The sequence below is a fragment of the Corvus hawaiiensis genome, chromosome 12 (assembly GCF_020740725.1).
Source record: "Corvus hawaiiensis isolate bCorHaw1 chromosome 12, bCorHaw1.pri.cur, whole genome shotgun sequence".
NCBI classification, from domain to species: domain Eukaryota; kingdom Metazoa; phylum Chordata; class Aves; order Passeriformes; family Corvidae; genus Corvus; species Corvus hawaiiensis.
The window spans coordinates 9,105,298-9,126,220 of record NC_063224.1 but is presented as its reverse complement, the minus strand read 5'-3'; the positions used below and the strand labels follow the sequence as shown (position 1 = coordinate 9,126,220).

At 42.2% G+C, this 20,923-nt stretch overlaps 1 protein-coding gene across 2 annotated transcripts; it reads left to right on the top strand.

The window, feature by feature from the left end:
• Positions 1-9,130: 9,130 nt before the first annotated feature.
• OSGIN1 (oxidative stress induced growth inhibitor 1) lies at positions 9,131-20,093 on the top strand. Of its 2 annotated transcripts, none has more exons than XM_048316887.1 (6): positions 9,131-9,267; positions 13,420-13,522; positions 15,984-16,120; positions 16,441-16,632; positions 16,963-17,054; positions 17,712-20,093. In XM_048316887.1, exons 2-6 carry the CDS (start codon positions 13,438-13,440, stop codon positions 18,700-18,702), a joined length of 1,497 nt encoding a protein of 498 aa, XP_048172844.1. In that variant the 5' UTR covers positions 9,131-9,267; positions 13,420-13,437; the 3' UTR covers positions 18,703-20,093. The 2 variants fall into 2 exon arrangements, with proteins under 2 accessions (XP_048172844.1, XP_048172843.1); XM_048316886.1 differs by having other exon boundaries at positions 9,132-9,267; positions 13,417-13,522.
• Positions 20,094-20,923: the final 830 nt, after the last annotated feature.

The window sequence follows — 20,923 nt, the reverse complement described above, 5'->3', positions numbered from 1 at the left end:
AAATATGCTGAAACAGACTACTAGTTTTAGCTATTCACATATATACTAGGAAATAAATGCTCGTATATTGGAAAAAAAGCAAATTTTCTGTAGAAACTGCAATTCTGTAGGAAATTGCAACATCTTGGAGAGATGTGAAACTGAGAAACAGTGTAGCTGTAAAGGTGCAGGAATATCTGTATCACAGGCTGTGCCTATGGAGGCACAGGGATTGTTGGGGGTTTTGGCAACAACGACAGAATGCTCTGAGGTGCACTCTAGCCTAGGGATGCTGAAGGGTTTAGCCACTGTAGCAGAAGAGATGCCTGTTTACAGCAGAACATGCCTGAGTAGAGCTTGGGTGTGTTCCAGGATGCTGCACGGCTGAGGGGACTGACAGATGTCTCGGCCCAAAACAAACCCACTGAGAGCTTGCAAATGTGAATTAATTCCTATGGGATCATGTGCTAAAACTAAAAATGAATCTGTATTGTAAATAACTATCATAAATCACTAAGTCTATTGAACTAGAAAGCTTTAGCACTTTTTAATGAGAGGCTCAGTACTTGTGCTCAGGCTCAGAAAGGTGTGACAGGTTGGTCACCTGTAGCACAGCAAGAAATCTGGATAATTTTTGTCCTAGACTAGCTCTGTGGCTGAAGCACATAGAGATATGGGTTCATTTCTTGTCTCTGTTATGGCAATTAATAAGCAGACATTTCAATTCTGAATTGTTTCTGTGTCTTTAAATGATTAAGAGTATTGATTTGATAAGCAGTCACACCTAGGTGTGAGTCAGATGGGACATACTGACACTCTGTTAAGATTAGAGCTGTTCCTTATATTTTTTAATTCTCTTATTTTGTAAGGGGATTTCTGCTATTACATGTTTATTTGTGTGCCACTTGGTTATTTGATTGGATGTTTTTCTTTTTTGCTACACTTCTGTGTATTTGCAGTGAGTGGTGCAATCTGAGTGCGCTCTCAGGATGCAGCTCAGTAGTGACACTCCAGCTTTTATTGTGCTCCAAGACTAACAGCAGTATGGTGACAGCTGGGCAAGTTTGTTTACACTTTCCCAAATGTCAGAACAAGGAGAAAGCCATCAAGGCTTTATACTCAATGCACGTCATTTTCAAAATATGAAAGCACAGCAAAGCTAAGTGGGACTCAAAGTCCTCTAGCAAGGCTTTATGGGAAACTAAAAAAAAAAACAAAGGAACACTAAAACTGTGTTCCATTATAATAGTTTGTATTAAAAACACATTAAAAGGTGTAAAATTTCAGAAAAAAATGGAGGTATGTATGGCAAGCTTGCATGATTCTATAAACAAGTGCAACTAAAATTATTTTCTAAAGTTACTTTTGTCTCATTCTGTCTTGAGACCAATGGCTAGCATAAAAATTGACCTCATGGTTGATAATTTTTTTGCAGGCTGAACTGATGAGTTGAATGAAGTGTCAGGTGTACTCAGGTACACAAAGGTAGTGAGTGCATCAAGAGGGATTAGCACTGCAGTGTGGATAGCAGACACAGAAAAGCTTTGTTCTCCCAGGCCCAAGAGTCTTGTCTATGTTTCCCAGGTAAAATCATCATAGGGAGTATTTTATAAGTCATGGACATTACCTTTGTGCTGCTTTATATCCATTGTGTCTATTCCAGGTGAGTGAAGGGTCATTACACTCACTGGTGGTGCCTGTACTTTGTCTCTTTCAGATGTGTGTGAATAACAGCCACTCCTGAGGCAAACCTAGAAGAGACTTTGCATAAGCTCCTCATGAATGCTTTATTCAGGTGGGAAGATTAAGAGCAGATCAAGATCAGGCCAGGGGATGGAGTGCAGTAAGAGCTCTTTGAGCTTCTCTACTGTGTTTACCTAAGGCCACCTCCCTCCTGAGGTACCAGGTGAGAACATGCTTTTTCCCACACACATGCCCTTCAGTTATTTTGTTGAGGTTTCTTTGTGAATGAGGAGTATCCAGAAAGTCTCCAAGGCTTGCCACTTTGCTTTTTATCAGGCATGTGGGTGGCTGCATTGATTTGAAGAACAACCTGTGCAATGCTTCTGTACTGCCTTATTACTTCACACTTTAGCCTAATTCCTATGTGTTTTCTCATGCTCTGGCACAGGTCCAGGGAAGGAAGCTCAGTCAGAGTAGGGACAAGCCTGAACCTGAATCTGAGGTCAAGATAAATAGTCCTGTGGAACTGTCAGCTCAGTGCTAACTGGTAATGAAGCAAACTAAGTGCTAGGAAAGGATGGAGGCCAAACCAGACGGTTGATGCATAACCCTATGGTTCATCTGTGCTTTGATTGCTGGATTAAATGCTGTTTTTCTCATCTCAGCATATGTGATGAGCACCTGGAGAAGGTAAAACAGGTTGATCTAGGGTATGGAACAATTTCTGTATTGGGAATAAGTCAGAAGACTAAGAGAAATATAATAGAAATTTATAAATATGATGCTGTGGAGAGGAAACAGTTGTGTAATCTCCCTTTAGTACAGGTACTAGAGGCCACATGTGAAGTTACTAGGAAGTAGATGAAAATAGATGGAAGGAACTAGCAAGAGAACAAACCTCATCAGACTTCAGCCAGTTGGCTCAGCTGCAAACACCTGAAGGCAAGGGAAGACAAGCATCACATTCTTGTCCTGTTCTCTCCTGTGAGTGACTGCTAATGCCCACTGCTGAGGGTGGGATATGAGGTTGGATGGACCTTTTGGGTCCCTCTGGCCTGACTTGTGCATGTCCCAAGAGGCAGTGCAGATACAATGAGCTCTAGTTACCCAGTGTGACAACTCAGGCACAGTGAACTGCAACACCAGCGACGAGGTTATAAATTTCCTGTGACATGGCAAAATGGCTCTGATCTGCAGTTATTGCTGACAGCCCTGAATGGTACACTTCAGGGTGGCAGGAGTGCAAAAAATGCTTTAGATAATGCCCCAGTCAGAGCTCCCAGGGACAGATACCAAAGACAGCCCACACTTTGGTCACCTTGGTGCCACATCATTCTTCCCTGCCGAGCACATTTCAGTCTGGGCTGATAAGCAGAACCAGTCAGGTACTTCTCTGTCAGAGCCATGCTGTGAGGCTTTGGCCTTGAGGTAATGGGTCACTTAATATTACAGTCCCCAGGCTCTTTGGCAGAGGTTTTGCTTGATGATTCAAACTTAGCATTTTAACAATCAAGACAAATATTTACCAGGCACCTCCTCCTTTTCATCTGTGCTTGGGACAACTCCCATGTGGAAAAGAAAAAAACTGCAGCTGGTCTGACAGCTGCCAAAAATGTGAGTAGATTATAAATAACTTATTTCTCTTGATAAAATAATTATTGACAAGGGTCTAAAACTAATCAGGAGTCATCTCATCAAGAAATAGCTGCTTGATAGACAAAAAATAAAGCACACTAAAAAAAAACCAAAACAAAAAAAGCCACCACGAAAAACCCCAAACCAACCAATCAACCAAAAACCCAGCAATAGAACATGTAACAATAGAACATGACCTTATATAATTCAAGCAATAAAACATGTGAAACAGGAATTGTACTTTTTTGTAGAATAGCTGGAGATGAGAAACAAGGAAGTTATCTCTAGCGAAATTTCTCCAACACCAGAAGTACAACTTGAACAAGATCTTGGTGCAATTGGATGTTAATCTGCTACAAACTGAGTACATATATTGACACATAACTCTTGCTACAGCAGCACTGCACTCTTGTTTCACTGAGCTATGCTCAGCTTTAAGCTTTGACATGTGCAAAAAAGGGTATCTGTCAGCTAAATGTGAAATTACACAAATTGCTACATATTTCTAAAACCAATGCTTTGGGGAATTAGTTACTGAATGGCTTTATTCTTGTGCAGAAATCCTGCCTCTTTCTTACTTGTAAATCCACTGTGCAAAATCTTTTCCGACCTCATAGTGAATATCTTTCATGTTCCTAAGCCACAGAAATGACCCCAGAATATATGCATGTTTCAAAATAGGACATTCTGTTTTACAGGAAGTGACAGCTCCTTTTGTGTTCCAGCCTCCTCAAGCTAGTCTAGAAACATCTGTCAATTGCAAGCGAGAAACCTTGACCCATGACATAATTTTGTTACACTTTAATGCATTACTGTTATATTGTGACTAAGCGATAAGATTGTCTTTGTAAAAGATACTGGTTCACCCAGTTTTATGTGGAATAGTCTCAGGGGACTTCCAATTTCAGTCCTGGTAGTCAGTGTTGCAGCACATGGAGCTACTGTGAAGGGAAATTGAGGTCTAAGAAAATATCACTTCAGCTGACCTTTCAGTGTGCATGAAAGGCCTCTTAAGAAGAACGGGCTTGTGTGCAAAAGGCACTTAGAATTTCCCAGAGGCTCCTGAGGTTATAGCAGAAAGGAAATGTTGCAAATCAGATTGGCTAACCTGGATCCAAGAAGCTGTTACCTCTGATAGAATCAGGTGCTTAAGAGGAAGATGAAAATAAGCCCTGAGGGTAGGAAGCTGCAAGATAACTCAAATCCAGTCCTTTTCTAAACCTTCACAGCTAAAAACTATTGTGCTCTGCTGCAGAAAAGCTTATTTTTTTGGACAAAATTGAACATGCTGGCTGGGTAGCCCTGGGTGCCCTTAGCTGTACATGTTTCAAAGCCTTTCAGGAATGCTACAAAATCCTTTATCTTGATTAAGTGATTTGTGATAAAGTAAAGAAAACTAAAGCTGGGTTAAAGAGCTGCAGCATGGCTTAAGCTGTGGCAAAGAAATGAATCCAAGAAACTCCAAAAGCTTGCTGCAGCCCTGTTTTTGAAAGGTTGTGTTACTGAGTTAAACAAGCTCATTGCATCACATGCTCCTTTTCCATCTTTGAATTACTTGTATTTGAAAACTACAGTTTTGCCCTAAGGGAAAGTATTTACAGAGAAGATGCTCAGTGCTCACAGTTAGCTGCACCTACTACTTCAAGTTTTCTTCTCTGTTAGCTATTCCACTCAAGAAATGATGAACATTAACTTTAGTAGGGTATTTTGTGCTTTGGGACATATGCACACACCACAGTATTATACAGCAGTTTATTAAACTAATCAGTTGCTAAATGCCCATGTAGACTAAGAGAACATAAATAAACACTGACTGTAAGATTGTAGGAGCTAAAGGCTGTATCTTCAAATGATGCAGCTATCCAAAATTAATGTAAATATTTTGAATACATTGACATTTAGATAAGAGGAAAATTCCCTACCAGCTTCATATGTAGTTTAATCTTTGACTAGGTCATGGCTGCTGTTTGTTTGACATGAAAGTGCATGTGTTTACTTTTTTCCCCAAAACATTGACGTTGAGCTCATGATGGAGGTCTGAGGGCAGAGCGTATGAGCTGAGCTTTCCTCTGCCTGTGGCATTTGGGGAACGAAAAGTCTGCAAAGATCCAGTCCTGGGAAACATGCATGGCTGTAGTCCCTGGAGCCACAGGACTGCACCTCTTTGCATCCTACTAGTTTTTGAAAGGAAGCACATGTTCTGGGAAGTAGACAGCACCCTAGATTTGGCTATCATCCAGCCTTCTGAGGAGGGAAATGGTGATCCTGGCCCATTTTCTAAGGAAATGCCTGCACAGCCACTTGGCACTCTACTACTTCTCCACACAGATGCTTCACATGTAAACTATTCTTGCAAAATATCCAGTGTTACCTCACAGTATTGTACTAGGAATGTCTCCTTCAGGGTGTACTTAAAGGGACTTGATCACGCTCTCCATTATTGCTCCTCAGCCTGGATAGAGAGGAGGTGTGGAATGTCCCAGCAAGGCACCGGCACTGTGCCCTGTGCACAGGTCCTTGCTGCAGAGTAGCCAAGGGTGTGACTATGTGAATGCAGAGAGTAGAGCTTCATAGCCCTCCTGGGTAGTGTGATTGATTCTCACCTCCCCAAGTTTATTTCTTAACAGTTGCTTTCTGGACAAAGTGGTGAAAGTGGCTGAATGCCCTGGCCAGTGAAGGGTGGTGAAAATCTTTGGTTTCGTCTCATTACTTTAGGAAGACAACCTTCTTAGAACAGACAGGGAATGACTTCAAGGTGATGTATTGAAAGCAGGGAAAAGCGAAAATCACCACCTTAAAACAATTCCAGCAAAATGTAAGGTTTTGCTTTTTAGTTTCTTCAAACAACTTTCCAAGTTTCTAAGACAAAACCGTTTCAATCATTTATGTGACTGGGAGGTCAATGTTCCTGTGAACAACAAAAGGGTGCAATGAACCTTTACTTCTCTTCCCTTGGACCCAGCTGCTTAAACACTGCAAAAAGAGGTATGAACACAGGACAGATATGGCCTTGGCAGGGACATGGGAAAGTTGGGACACATGGTCTGGGCCAAATCTTTCTTTAGAGGAAGCCATGTGAAAGCACAAACACGTAGGAAATCACAAGTTTAACTGAGAGCAGAACTGGGTCTCATACTTGCAGAGTTGCCTAAGCTGCTTTTTCTGTCAGACCTAGCAACTGTCTGAGATTTCCCAGGCTGTTTTACCTCTATCATTTAGCAGAGTAAGTCACATATTCCAGACATCCAGCTGCTTTCACAGATGGTATGGCCACAGCTTGCTGATTCTGACTGGGGTGTGCCATGACATTTACAAGGAACATCTTGCTGACATGATCTGGGTTGTGGTGTTGGTCACAAATGTGGGTTTTCTTAGTTGAAGCAAAAAGAAACCAGGTGAACTGCTACAGTATTGGTGTCAAACCATTTATTATCAGTACATATGTGGGTCCTAGTTTTGGTACATAAGCTAACATACAGCTCTAAGTGTAAGCTTTCCTGGGTGATACAGGTGGAGATTCTTCAGGCAGCAACAAAGTGAAGCTGGGTTTAGGTACTGCACAGAGACCAGATAGAACCAAAATATTTGATCAGATTTTCCAACACTTGATTTTGTATTCTGTCTTAGATTAAATGATCTGCAGTGTGTGCATGTGAACAGAACACTTAATACTCTCTTAGGCAGAAAACATGTAGAATTTTAGATTTCTGTTTTACCATTATTGAGAGAAACACCAAAGCATCAGAGCACTACTGTGGCCATTGGAGGATCACACTGTGTTCCTCTCACTATGGAAAACCAACAGAACATGAAGTTCTAGTGAGTGAAACAATGTAGTATGTCAGGATAATTTAGCAGAGTCTGGTACACCTCAAGGCTGGCTAGAGGGAAGGGTGAATGCTGGAGAGGTGCTGTAGGAAGCGTTCTGCCATGAGCTGTCAGCAGCAATGAGTTCTGACACCAGACCTTAAGCTCCCCCAAATCAGGAGACAGCAGAATCAAGGCTATCTGACAGGTTTCATGAGTAGGAGATGGATGGGTAGAACTTACATATCCTGAGGTAAAAAGTCAGTAAGTAACAAGGAAATTTCTTTCTAAGGAAATTTCTTTCTAAGGAAATAGGTGTTGGTTCAGGTGCAAAGTATTCCCCAGTACAGTGTTACTGCTTTGTCCTTAAATCTGTGCACCCACAAAATGGCTTTGTCAGTTCAGGAAAAAATAGAAGTGAATTGTGTTTGAGTTTGTAGGTCAAGGGCTGGCTGCAAGGCCGACTACAGATTGCTCAATTACCTCTTCTTCTGGAAAGTTTATAAAAAGTGTTGGGCTGAATTATTTGTTTGCGGTCAAGGTACACAAGGAGAAACAGTTACTTTGATGTATATCTATCCTATGTGATGTGTTTGCTGGGATATCAATAAAAAAGAAGCCCCCAAATTGCTATGTTCAATGGTCTTATTGCACAAACAAATAAAGGACAGCGGGTTGTTGTATATGAACGTTTTCCTGTAAAGAATTGTACTGTGCACAAAACTACAAAAGACATCCCGGCTTTATTTGCAAAGGCAATAGAGATTCTAGTTTTATAAATTCTAGTAGGAAATGGACAGGATCTCCTATTTTTCACATACAGGGCAACTTCATTTCTGCAGATTTGCACACGTAGTGTGTATTCCTTATTTTCCTTATTACAAACCCAGCCAAACCATCATATATGGTTTTGTCTTGTATCTATGGTATCAGCAAGTATGGACTTGAACATCTTTGTTCTACAATGTTTGACATGCAACACTGCAATACATTGAAGACAGATTTGAAAAACCTAGTAACAGGGCAGTCTTAAATCACCTAAGCAAACAAATGCCTTATTTCCTCTGAAAGCTTAATTTTTCCTTGACTGACATGGACACATTGGTTACATGCCAATAAATATCTAATTAATGCATATAAAAGCCTTTGCTGTCAAAAAATCAGTATGAGTTATTTAAGAGCACTGTGCAAATGCTACCAGGAAACTCGAAAGAGTCCTCCCCCCTCCCCTCCCCCCCTTCAGTCTGACACCGTTTACTGAGTCAGATTTTTCTAAGGGTTGACTGGTAGTTAAACTTTGAGTGAAACAATGGCTTCACATTTATTAAAACAACTTATTCTGGTGGAATTTAAATTGAGTATTATATTAGGTATTCTGCTGTGATGTGGGTCGTGAGAGTATGGAAATCCTTCTTATGAACTGCTTTTATCTTTCAGATCACATGAATGAAAGTATGCATCTTAACTGCATATCAGCAGTCCTGATTTCCTGGAAATTGTGGTTTCCAAACAGATGGCCTCAGTGATAAACATGTGCTGCATTTACTACTTGAACTGAACACTTTGGCATAAAGGTATTTCATTTGTGAAGGGCACTTTAAATTTAGCAAGCCAGATCGATTATTCCCTGAATTGAGTAAGATATCTTGGATGAAATCCCTGGTTGGTTCTAAGTTTTATAGGAAGCAGTTTGACTCATTTTACTGCTGCTGTGCAAAAGGCTTATAACACTTTATCTCACCGAAGAAAAATAAATACAAACTGACATCAATATTTTCAGATCCAGTATATATCTATGATGTCCTGAGGGTTAAAAATGGAAATGTGTGTTCAGTGCAGGACTTCTGCCATGCATGGCTCCTGTAAGCCTGCTTTTGCTGTAGTCACACAGTCAGCTGAACATTACTAAGGAAGCTCACTACATCATTCATTCAGGAGCTGGGAAGGGAAATATTCCTGCTGACTCATGCTTATTAGTATTTTCCTTGCTCCACCTCCAGTCATTTTGGCTCCTCCTCTCCTCTCTTGCTGCTGGTTGCCTACTATATTTAAACAGCTGTCTTAGGGCAGAGAGAGGATTCCAGGCTTGTAGTTTGGGTGGCTCTCCTGACTGTACAATCCCTTTCATAAAGATCACACCTCTCATCAGACCTGCTGCTAAAGGTAAGAAGGCTCCAAGTAAGCACAGAGGGCTCTGTCTGGTGTGCCCTTCTGACTATCACAGGGGTGTTTTAGAAAGGTGTTATTACATAGCACCAAGTTGATTTTTTACACATACTTTAATTGTGTTTGGGGTGTAACTGCCCTGATATGTAAGAGTGATGATGCAAGGAGGGAACAACTTCTGAAACTTGTAGGGAAGTATAAAATGTAAAAGCTGTCAAGATCTCTGCTTTTTTAGAAAAGTACTAATCAAGTAAATATTAAACTGGTGAAACAAATGAGCTGATGAAGAAATTAAGCTGAAGAAAACTATTGCTGCATTTATTTTAGAACTGTTCTTTAAAACTGGGTGTTGTGGTAGCTCTTTTAATCTCCCCCAGTATTTATACCCTGACTGCATTGCTGACTTGAACTGTCCCCATGTGCTGTTCAGGCCAAACTGTTGATTCTTACTTTAGAAAAATCTCGTGCCTGTTATAGGGAGAGATATCTGCATATGGCTGATGTGACCTGGCTTTCTATTTCTCTAAGGATCACAGAGTGTCCTTGCCTTCTAAATGTATCCTTGCTTTTTCATCTGCTCACTTAAAACCTGTTTCAGCCTTGCAGCCTGGAACTAGTAAGAGCCACACTGACTGAGTTTGTGAGTTATAGTCCCTCTAGACATGAGGCTGTGTCAGGAAGGTATGCAGAGCCTGGCCCAGAATGAGCTGGGTGCTTTTCAGCCAGAAACAATTATGTAACATCACACAGACACTGGAATGCTTTGGAAGCAGCAAGAAGACAAGCTGTGAAACTTGCTGCATTCTCCCAAACGAAGAGGAGGAAAGGGACATCCATTTAAAGTAGGAAGCTCAAAGCAGGAGCCAAACTCAGTGTCACTAAGCTGACTAAGTGTGAGTGCTCAGCAGCCTACACTACGTAAAAGGAGGGTGAGAAGAGCAGTCTTAAGTTTCTTGCTATCTCAGGCTTTTTCTTGGTGCTAACTAGTTCAGTACAGATTTGCAATGAACTTCAGTGTCCTGTTGCTTTCCAGTAGCCTCTGCAAGAACTCTGCTATACTGTATTAGCTGCCCAGGTTTCCAGGTATAGGAGTCTAAGACTGAAAAAAAAAAAAAAAGTAATTAAAATAATCCATCTTAACATCCAATGACAGGAAAAGTGAATGTTTGGCTTGAAACTAAAATGTCTGAGATGCTCTGAGCTCAGTTTTACCCCCAGAAGTCAAACCTTTAGCCTACAGGATGGAAATAGCTATAAACAGGTTCAGCACCACCTGATTCACTTTCTACTTAAAAAGAAGAATTAATAACTATGAATTATAGATATGGCAGCTATAGGACGTGAAAGGGATTTCTCCCATTTGTAGAGAGATGCTAGGATGGTTAATCTTGTGTTGATAGAATTATCAGTGTCAAATCTTCAGGAAACAAAGTGTGTAGCACTAAAATGTCATTAGGGGTTTTGTGAACCCAGGTACTGAATAAATTCATGGCTTAAAATGGTCACATATGTGCACAGATCCAGTAATTTCATCAGACGAACAATTGTGCTCCTCCAGCTATTAAAGTTTGGTTTAATTCCAGAAAATTCTCCTCTTTCATGTGTCAAAAGGTACAGAATGGAGGGGGAGGAGAGTGAAAGGAGGAGGGAGCTATCAGTGAGCTCACGGCTTCTGGCTCTCTGCTTTATCAGGGTGGAGAAGGGTGGCATGGTGCAACAGCCAGGAGCCAAGGCAACGTTCCTCTAAAGTAAACAGGACTGGCAGGCTGTCTTCTCCTGTCTTGTGCCTTTTCTGTCCCCCTCAGGCTTGCCCAGAAAAATGCTGGCATACAGCAGCATGACTTTGTGCTCATGCCTTACAGATGGGCTTGCAGGCTCCTTATTTATGTGCTGGCTCTGCTGCTGCCCTAGAACTGCTGCCATGTGCTGTACTGGGTTGGTTCAGCAGTCCTTGCTTCCAGCGAAAATCCCACGGATGTTGCTGGGTTACCACTGTCTACAGAGTGCATGCAGTTTTTCCATGCATGCTGCTGCAGGGAGCTATGGAGCAGAAACCTGGAAGATTGCTTCCAGAGATCTTGCTTTCCTCTTCCAGACTCTCATTAGTTTCACAGAAATAAGATGTGTACTCTGTGTTAGGAGAAATTAATAAGAACTTTTCTTCTTGTGTAATACAGTCATGGAGAGGGGGTTATTTCTTACCATGGAGAAAAAACTTCTGCTAACCTGCAGCTAGATACTGTGGTTTACTGATGTGAGGGGAATACCTTACTGGTCACACCAGTGTCCTGTTGCTTTGGTGTCTCTGGCAGTTCCAGGTGCTAGTGCTGAATTCTACCAATTGCAGCTCTGGAGCTTTGTGGGAAGGAATTATTTGGGGGTAAACTTACACCACAGTCTGAAGGTGGTGCAGGTTTTGGTTAATGTGGCAGAACCTGCCCAAAAGGCTGGGGAGATCCTTGGGCAGTTGGGCTGTACTCCCACAGCTTCCAGGGCTGGGATAAACATGCCTTAAGGGGAGTTCATCTCCTGCAGGGAATGCAACTACCTTTGAGTCTCAGTTAAATTGGGAACATAAGTTTCCTTGAGATCCAACTCTCTTCAAAGCTAGATGCTTCAAATTACTTCAATTAGAAAGCACAACTATTATGTCTTTTAAGTGGTTCATGCCCCGTCGGCAAAATGCATGAGAGTCTTTAACTAATGCTTAGTTAAGCGGTAACAGGCAACCAGTAAGTGTTACTAAACTGTGATCCAAAAATGTGGACAAAGCTGCTGGTTTTGAATTCATCTTGTAAGCCTTATGTGATGAACCCAGTGCTCTTGGAACAGAGCTGTCGAGCCCAGCCATGGCTGGATATTGGTGTATATGAGAACTGTCACATCCTTGCAAGCAAATGCACTTCCAACACTCCTGCTCATGCCTGAAATTTGCAAATTGCAAACTCACTGGTGGTTTCTTGGCTGCCCATTCAGGCATCAGGGTCCTACACTCTGCTGGAGTTGCTGTGACGTAAATGTCAGGCTTAAAGAGGAGCATTACACTTGTAGGAAGACATTTGCTGCAATGCTTGTGTCAAAGGCAGTGATGTGCCAGGCCTTATGAAAGTGTGTGGTGCACTTGCCAAAGATCTTTCTGCACTTGGAAAGGGTGTGGAGAGCATACCCTACTGAACAAAGTCATGCCATTCAATGGATTTTTGCTTAGCTTTCCAAAATGAGAATAAGATTTTTATAAAAGAGAGTATTTTCTGTAGAATAATTTAAAAGCTTATGCTGAATTTCAGAAACCTCATGTTTATTGTGGTAAAAATAACTTCTCTAGGTTTAGTGGCAGTAGAGTTGAATTCCATGGAAAACTAAAGAAGTTGTTATTTGGCATGGTAGGATTCCTGCAGGAATGACAAAAACATTCAGTGTTCATTGAATATCTGCATAATGATTAGATTACTTGTATAGATTCCACTCTAATGACACCTTAGCCTCCAATTATGATGTATATTTTGTTCAAAGACTTTTTTACTTCTTCACACCTAGAACTCTCCATTTTCTGGAAAATTAAGAAAGAAGGTTCTAGAACTAAACTAGCACTTCTCCAAAAAAACCTATAGTGATAGAATGGTACCTATTTGAAAATGCAGCCAAGAGATTTCCAGCCTTTGGGCAGAAGTCTTGAGTCAGGTTTACTTTACTTTTCAGTAAATGCACAAGTTACTTTAAAAAGTGTTTGTGACAATGATGCAATTTTGTACAGAGTATGGTCAGAAGTGAAGTTTTTATTAACAAGCTGCAACACTTCATTTAATGTAGTCAGAGGGTTACTGAAATTGCCAGCTGTCCTGGAGTAACTGGAATTCATGTCTGAAAGAGAAAGATAACTGTTCTCTCCCCATTTTGTGGTGCATAATCAGAGAATCATCCTTTGATTTTGGGGTCAGGAGGAGAAAAAGATAAGGAGGTCTGTCCTGAGTGTGGAAGTGTGACAGTGACAGTCTGTGACAGAATGTGACAGCCTGCAATGCAAGGGTAATACTTTAGATTAGCCTGAGTTTGTGGGCTGGAGAAAGTCTTGTGGGGTTTTTCTCGTTTGTTTGTTCATGGGTTTTTGTCAAAAAATGCAAATAATAAAAAACTTATTTATTTCAGCAGGTAGATTGAAGAGCATAAATGCTTCCGGACGGGAAGATGTATCCATTATTGACCAGACCCTCAAACAAGAGTGGGCTCAAGACACTGCCTGTTGTGATCATAGGTAAGCCTTCTCCTGCCAGCAATGCTGTGTTCTCTCGTGCTGTTTTTGCTTTGGACTTGCTATCTTTAACTTCTGTTGCACGTGTTCTCACTCAAACCAGAAATGCCTGACCACTGTTTCTGCATCATTTCCCAGACAGCCAAACTTCCTATAATACTAAGAGAAAGACCACTAAGAATTGTGGCAAGTAGGGAACAAGATGTTTGACAAATTAAAACACAGACCTATTTCTAATGATAAAATTAGTAACCTTTTGAGCATCAGTTCATCTGGGCCTGCTTTTTCTCTGTTGGATATTTAGAAAGATTTGAAACCTTTCCACTACGGATAGTTAATCAGCTTGCTGTAATTAATCTGCAGCGTTTGAATTAAAGGTAGGTTTGTGTGAGTTTTTTCACCATGATGTCTGTTTAGACAGTACTCCAGATGCTGTTAAGTTTTCTTCACATTTTTCAGATTTCTTTTAAAACATGAGTGAGCTACACTGATTTTGTACAGATTTAATAGACTTATAAAAAGCAGTTTTCTACCAGTTAAAAAAACCAGGATATATAGTAACTGTCTTGCCTCCCTTGCCAGAGGGAACTTTGCAGTGTGAGGTGATTCCTGGAGCAAAGTAATGACGTCAGTGCCTTCCCCTCTGACCTACCATGAGCTGTGCTGGAGTGCAGGTTTTGGACCCTGTTCATCTGAGCTTGTGTTTCATGCCTTCCAGAGCTGGGCTCCCTCCTTATCTGGCATCAAATTCCAAGCACCTGAGAGAGCTGCTCCAAAGTTAGACACTGCATAAATCACCCCTAGTCCTTGCTAACAGCGACTTTGACAAGGATACTACTACCAGCAATTTCTTGTCTGAGAATGACTTTGTGCTGCTCAGTTGTTCGAGTCTGTAGGTGGGAAGGAGGATATTTGGTACCTCCCTAGTGCACCTGTACAGGGATCCAGGGCAGAGATGTCACTAAAGCCTCAGAAGAACGAAGATAGGCGCTCTGAGGAGGCTGTTGGACCGAGCAGCCCAGCTGTTCCACTGCAGCTGGACAGCACTGCACGAAGGCTCCAGCTACTTCCCCAGTCCCTGCTCCAGGAAGGCTGTGTGTTCCCTCAGCTGTGCTGGCAGCCTCGTGGATGCAGTTGCACTGTGAAATAGCTTGAGCTCCAGATGTTCTTGTGACCATCCATATCAAACTTAGATGTGATTCAGAGTAAATCCTCTGTGTGTAGTTGCTGAGTGTTGTGCATTCAGACAGTGAAGTTTGACTTGGGTACCTCCTTGTACTTCCTAAAGCAAAGTAGTAACCTGAAATTTGTTATATTTTACTATAGCTGCAGCTCAGTTTGTTTTTAATGTCTGTTGCTGTTGGTTTTGGCTAACTTTCCTGCAAGTGGAATATTCCAAACACTGACCTGCAGCTGCTGGTCTGTGCTCAGCACAGCGGGCTTTGTCCCCAGCTGTGACATGTACTGTCCTTCACATAGCTCAGTGTTGGCTTTACAGCCCTAACCTTCCTATTTCTGGGATCCTCAAGGATCAGCCTTTGCTCCAGTCCCCCTTGCAGTACTGGCACTGTGCCAACAGGCTGCTATCACTTGGGTTCTCCTCCCCTCTTTGTCACTGCACTGTGTCACGGTTGTTGGTCGCACGGCAGCAAAGCCTGGGCAGCCAGACAGGCTGACATTTATTTATCACAGACACTGTAAAATATTAAACGTGCTGGAGAACAACCATGTGCAAACTTTCCACAGGCTACTCTCACTGGGCTTTGGAGTCACATATATCTAGTTTTTCCACTGGCTGTTGGGTGGTCAGCAAAGGCATTCAGCCATCCAGCAGCGTGTTCAAAGTGTGGTATTCTGAGGGCTTGTCTTGGCATGGCAGAGAGACTTTTTCCATAACACTGCAGTACCATGGTAGGGCTGGTTCCCATTTGAAAGTGTCCTCAAGACCTGTTAGTCAAAGCTGCTATTGCCAAATATCCCTTAAAAGAATTTCTTACTGAGAAGAGCTGGTTCCCCTTCACTTCAGTAGTCACTCTCTTTTCTGGAGCTTGTATCCTGTGCACAGTGAATGACTCTGCACTGGTGTGAAATGTGCTTCTGGGAGAGCTGAGGCCCCTGGTCAGTACATGATCAGTTTCTAAACCTCTAAGTTTAGAGAAATAACTCCATTCATCACCTTGCTAGAGACTTCAAGGTTCAGGTGAGGGTAACCTCTGACTTACTTAATCCAGTATTTTTTCAGCGAGTTCTAAGGACCTTGCAATGCAAATAGGAGCAAGCGAGGAGGAGATGGCTAAAATGACTTCCCCAACTCCATCCAATAGGTCAGTGGTCAACCTGGAGTAGGAAATCACCTGTATCCACAGCACTGTCATATCTTTGGAATTGGTCTGGATATTAGAAACACTTCTCAAAGAACTGCTATATTTCCAGAAGTATAAATTCTTCTCCATTTTTTTTTCAGGGAATGGACCTTCAGGAATCTGTCTCTCATATTTGCTGTCAGGTTACACCCCTTACTTCAAAAGACACTCTCTTCATCCTCATCCTATTCTTCAGAGAAAGCTGGAAGAGGCACCAGAAGTCTCTGTTTTGGACCAGGTTTGTGTAAAGAGAAACAGTATGACATTCTAGAAAGCATCCTAGGGGTGTATCATAAGTGATTATCTTGTTTGGATTTTCAAAGTACACAGACAGAATGAGCCTTGAGCAAATTTTGCTTTGTAATCCAGATCTTCCTTGTATGAAATGGCAGCATTGCTGCTAAGGTCCTCAAGGTAGCCCTTGGGCAAAAACAGGTCTGTGTGCCAGTAAATGAGCTTCCCAGCACACCAAACCCACTGATCAGAGATCCTGGAGTAACAAGTAGTCTGCTGCCTGGCAGTACATGCACTCTGAGCATCTGGTCTTCCTCTCTTTAGGATTTGGAGTATCTGTCTGAAGGCTTGGAGGGACGATCCCACAGCCCTGTGGCTCTTCTGTTCGATACTCTTCAGCGTCCAGACACAGATTTTGGTGGGACAGCAGAATCAGTGCTCACTTGGTGGCATGAGCCTGACAGAGCCATCCCCCACCTGGTCCTTGGCAGAAACGCTCCTGGAGGTGCCTGGCACGTAAGTGAATTGGAGCTGAGCCGGGGTCTGCGTGTTGTGTAACAGCCAAACGTGTTGACTGGAGAGAGAAAAGCGCCTCTAAAATGCCAGTCAGCCTTATTAGATTTTATATATACAGACAAGTGAAAGTTTAAAAGGAAAACAAGCATGAGAGGCCTTTATATTTCCCATCTCTTGTTCTTTTTGGAGAATATGAATGGTTTCAACCATGACAGCAGATCAGAGGAAATTACTGATTTCATCATCTGTGCCATATTGAAACATGGAAAAGTTGCCTTTTGCTTTTTACGTTAAAAAATTGAAGTAATTTTTCTCTGCTTCTTTTTCCAGTCTATAGAGGGCTCTATGGTCACCCTGAGCAGAGGGGAATGGATGGGACTTCCAGATCTCCCTTTCAAGGAATGGTTAAAGCAAAAGAGAAGGTGAGATATCCATGGTATGGTCATTTCCAAACATCTGGAGATTTTTAGAGAACCTGGAATGGACTTCTTGAATGCAGCTATGCATCTGTTATGGATGATTTTAGTGAGAGAAAGGACACCCTCCCACACCCCCAAACCAGTGCATTCTACATGCAGTGATTCAGATTAAGTTGCAGTGCTGCTTGGAATGTGTCCACACCCACTGGGGAGATGAATCAGGGACCACAAATTCTGAGTAAAGCTTCAAAGTGTGGTCACCTGGCTTCTGTGTCTACTGCTGCTGTCCCTGATGACAAGTGTAATCAGTTCAGCTACTGTGCAGTCTCTGAGGTGCTTCTTCTCTTGACATGTGTCACAATTAAGAAGTCCAGGAGTTAAAAATGGAATGGAAACAAGATATTAGAGAAAGGTTTAAATAGCCAACCATGTTCTTGGGGTTGGGATTATTGGTAGAAAAAGCTGCCTCTGTCCAGCAGCTTCTGGACCTGACTGTTAGCTCTATGTGTCAGGAATAACTTTGCTGAACCAGGGGAAACTAGATCAGTCTTCTCTGGTAGTGCCAAGACAGATGGCTCTAGAATACATTCAGTGCAAGAGGGGACAAATTCCAATCTGTTACTTAACTGCTGCTTGATCTTTGTTTGTACTTTATTACAGAGGCCTCAGAAACAATAGAGCCACAGCAGAGGACATTGCTCAATATTACCAACACTATGTGATGAAGAAAGGACTGCAGAAGAATTTCAGATGTGGCACTGTTGTGACCTCTGTGAGGAAAGTGAGTGCAGAGAGCATCTCCAACCACACCCAGAAAGATCTGCAGGATAGTGACCCACTCTGGAACTCTAATGAACAAAGTACAGAGGTCTTTCAGGTGGATGGATTTTTCAAAACTGTGGAAGGTGATAAAGAGCCCTTCTCCCTCCATGCAGAGAATGTGGTCTTGGCTACGGGAACATATGACAATCCTACCTGGCTCGGGGTCAAGGGAGAAAACCTTTCCTATGTCCACCACCAGCTGTCTGCCCTAGAAGAAGCAGGGAAGAACAACAGTGTTGGCATCATGTCAGATCCAGTCTTGATTGTAGGTGCTGGTCTGACAGCTGCTGATGCAATTCTCTTTGCTCACCATTGCAATATTCCAGTAATCCATGTTTTTCGGAGACGAGTCGGTGATCCAGGCCTTATTTTTAACCAGCTCCCCAAAATGATGTACCCTGAGTACCACAAAGTCCATCAGATGATGAAAGAACAAACAGCTGCCTGTGCTGGGCCCTATGAGTGTTACATCAGCCTCCCTGAACATCACGTGCTCTCCTTTGGCAAGGACAAGAAATGCATCTTGCAAGACAAGAATGGCTGTCAGAAAGCTTATAAAATTTCCATGGCTCTTGTTCTAACTGGCTCAAACCCCAACCTCTCCTTTCTGCCAAATAATGGCATTGACTTGGCAATGGACAGTGATCAGCCAGTCAATTCAAAGAGGAATCCCATAGATGTTGATCCATTCACCTATGAATGCACTCAGGAGAAGGGGCTCTATGCTCTGGGACCTCTAGCAGGAGATAACTTTGTACGCTTTGTGCAGGGAGGGGCTCTGGCTGCTGCCAGCTCTCTGTTAAAGAAAGCCAACAAAAATCCCCCCTAACAAAAAACCCCATCCCTGTACTACCTGTACCTGGATGGGTTAGTGCTCTCTCCATGAAACAGCAAATCATCTGATTTGTATATCCTCAAATCTAAAGCCCATTCCTGGTATTCTCCAAGGTTATACAGAGAGTTAATAAGTTCTTGCTGAGTTGAGAAGATTAAGTGACCAAACACAGGGTGGGTTTCACACACAGCACTATCTCCAGTTCCTGGGAATTCAGCTCCTTTTCTGCATAGCTGTGCATGGTTACTGGGAGTGAATCTTATGCCTGGAAAAGCAAGGGACAAGATAGGAATTGCTCTTCTATCTAAAACCCTCCAGGTGACCAAAAATTGGATTGAGGAATCAATGTTAATTTTATTTTCAGATAGCAGTGTCACAACACTGTGTCTGTTGGTGTCTTACAGTGTTTTGTCATGAAGCAAAGTAAACTGACCTGGTTTTATTTGCTCCTGTGGTTTGGCTGTATGTTCATTTAGGTCAGAAACCACTGACAGGTGCTGCAGGTACCTCTTTGGCACACAAAGGGGTGCTCTGCAAATAACAAACATTCGAAACTGTATTGTCTCACTGACACCAACAACAAGTAATATATGATTTTTTTTTTAAATCAAGAGATTCCTGTGATGGGTTCTTCTCCTTCCTGAGAAGGAATTGTACTGATTTGCATTCCTTGGTTTGCTAAGCAATACTTGGTTTGCCATCTTGCAGCCTCCTGCTTTCTAAATCCTAAACCTGTGATAGCCAAATTCTTGGCAGCTGCTGTAGAGACTAAAGCAGAACTAAAGGGGAGCTACTGGTCTGTCTTGGAACTGCCCAGGTACTGTATGGGGCTTCTGGTGCACAGAGTATTTTGGAAAGGTGCAATATGTTATATACTGGGTATATGTGCTAAAGTATTATGATTTTTTAAAAAAATATTATTTGTGTAAGAGGGAAAATGGCACAGTCACTTTTTGGTAGCTTTATGCTATATGTATATCAAAAATTTTATACTGTTTTTCTAAAAGATTTTTATTGGCAGAATATTTTTTTACAGTCTTTCAGCCTCAATGTGCTGGGGTGGATGGCAACGATGCCTTATGTTGCAAACAGCATTCTCAACAGACCTACAGCGCCTTTCATACCTCTCACAGGAAAAACTGCAGTCATGGCTAATTTAATTTGATGTAAAGACAGACTCTGCTCCCTGTGCTGCACTGAAACTCACTGACATCACAAGCCTCTGAAAAACTGAGTATGATGATACAGTGGCTATTTGTAAATGAATTGGCCTCGAGTTGAGATATGGGAGGAGTTTGTCTGTGGTGTTACTGTATCACACTTGAGTAATTTTTCTGACTGACTATTCTTGTATGAAACTTTCCAATAAAGTGATTTCAGATTTACCCTGTGTTTGTTTTAACTCTGAATCTCTGACCCAGAGAAAACCTAACGAACTTTACTTTTCATCACCATCATCTTCCTGGTGAGTACCAGGGCATGGTTTATGCCTGCTAAATCCTTCATCCCTCTGTTCCCTAGGAGGACCCTACTATGAATTTTCTCTGGATATCTTTGCCTCTCCAGTAGGATGAAGAACCCTTGTGAAGTGCTTTGGCCATGTCTGTCTCTTATGAGGCTAGGACACAATGCCAAACCAGGCTATTTGCCAGGCTTATTCTTGCCTGGGGGATCTTGCATCTCCTTCCTGTTCACCTACTGTCTCCTCCTGTCTGCAAAGTAACCCCAGATTATTAGACCAGTAAGTCAGTAAGACAGTTTAGATCAGAAGGGACATTTGAAGGTCTCTGGTCCAACCCCACTAAAACAGGGCATACTTTGAAGTTAGACCTGATTGCTCAGTGCCTTACTGGGGAAAGCTTTGAATATTTCCAGGATAGAGATTGCACTATCAACATTTGATTGCCCTGTTCAGCATTTTACTGCCTTTGTTGAGAACTGTAGGGTATTTCCTTTACTAGCTGAATGTCCCTATTGCAGCTTATCCGCTGCCTCTAGATTTAGTGATTTTGGCTTTTTTTACTGCACAGCTCTGAGAGGAATCTGGTTCAATGTGTTAAAACATCAATACTCGGCTCTTCTCTGCAAGCTGAGATTGAAGTGCCCTCAGTATTTTGTGAACACAGAAAGGTGGAGGGAATGAGTTTCTTGGGCTGTGTCATTGCTCACTGACCAGAGGGGTGGCAATGCCCCCAGGCCTCTCTTTGGCAGCATC

Coding starts and splice junctions, on each gene's coding strand:
- OSGIN1 (XM_048316887.1), top strand. CDS start 13,438: ATGCTTCCGGACGGGAAGATGTATCCATTATTGACCAGACCCTCAAAC. Junction 13,523..15,983: donor ACTGCCTGTTGTGATCATAG/GTAAGCCTTCTC, acceptor TTTTTTTTTCAG/GGAATGGACCTTCAGGAATC. Junction 16,121..16,440: donor AAGTCTCTGTTTTGGACCAG/GTTTGTGTAAAG, acceptor TCCTCTCTTTAG/GATTTGGAGTATCTGTCTGA.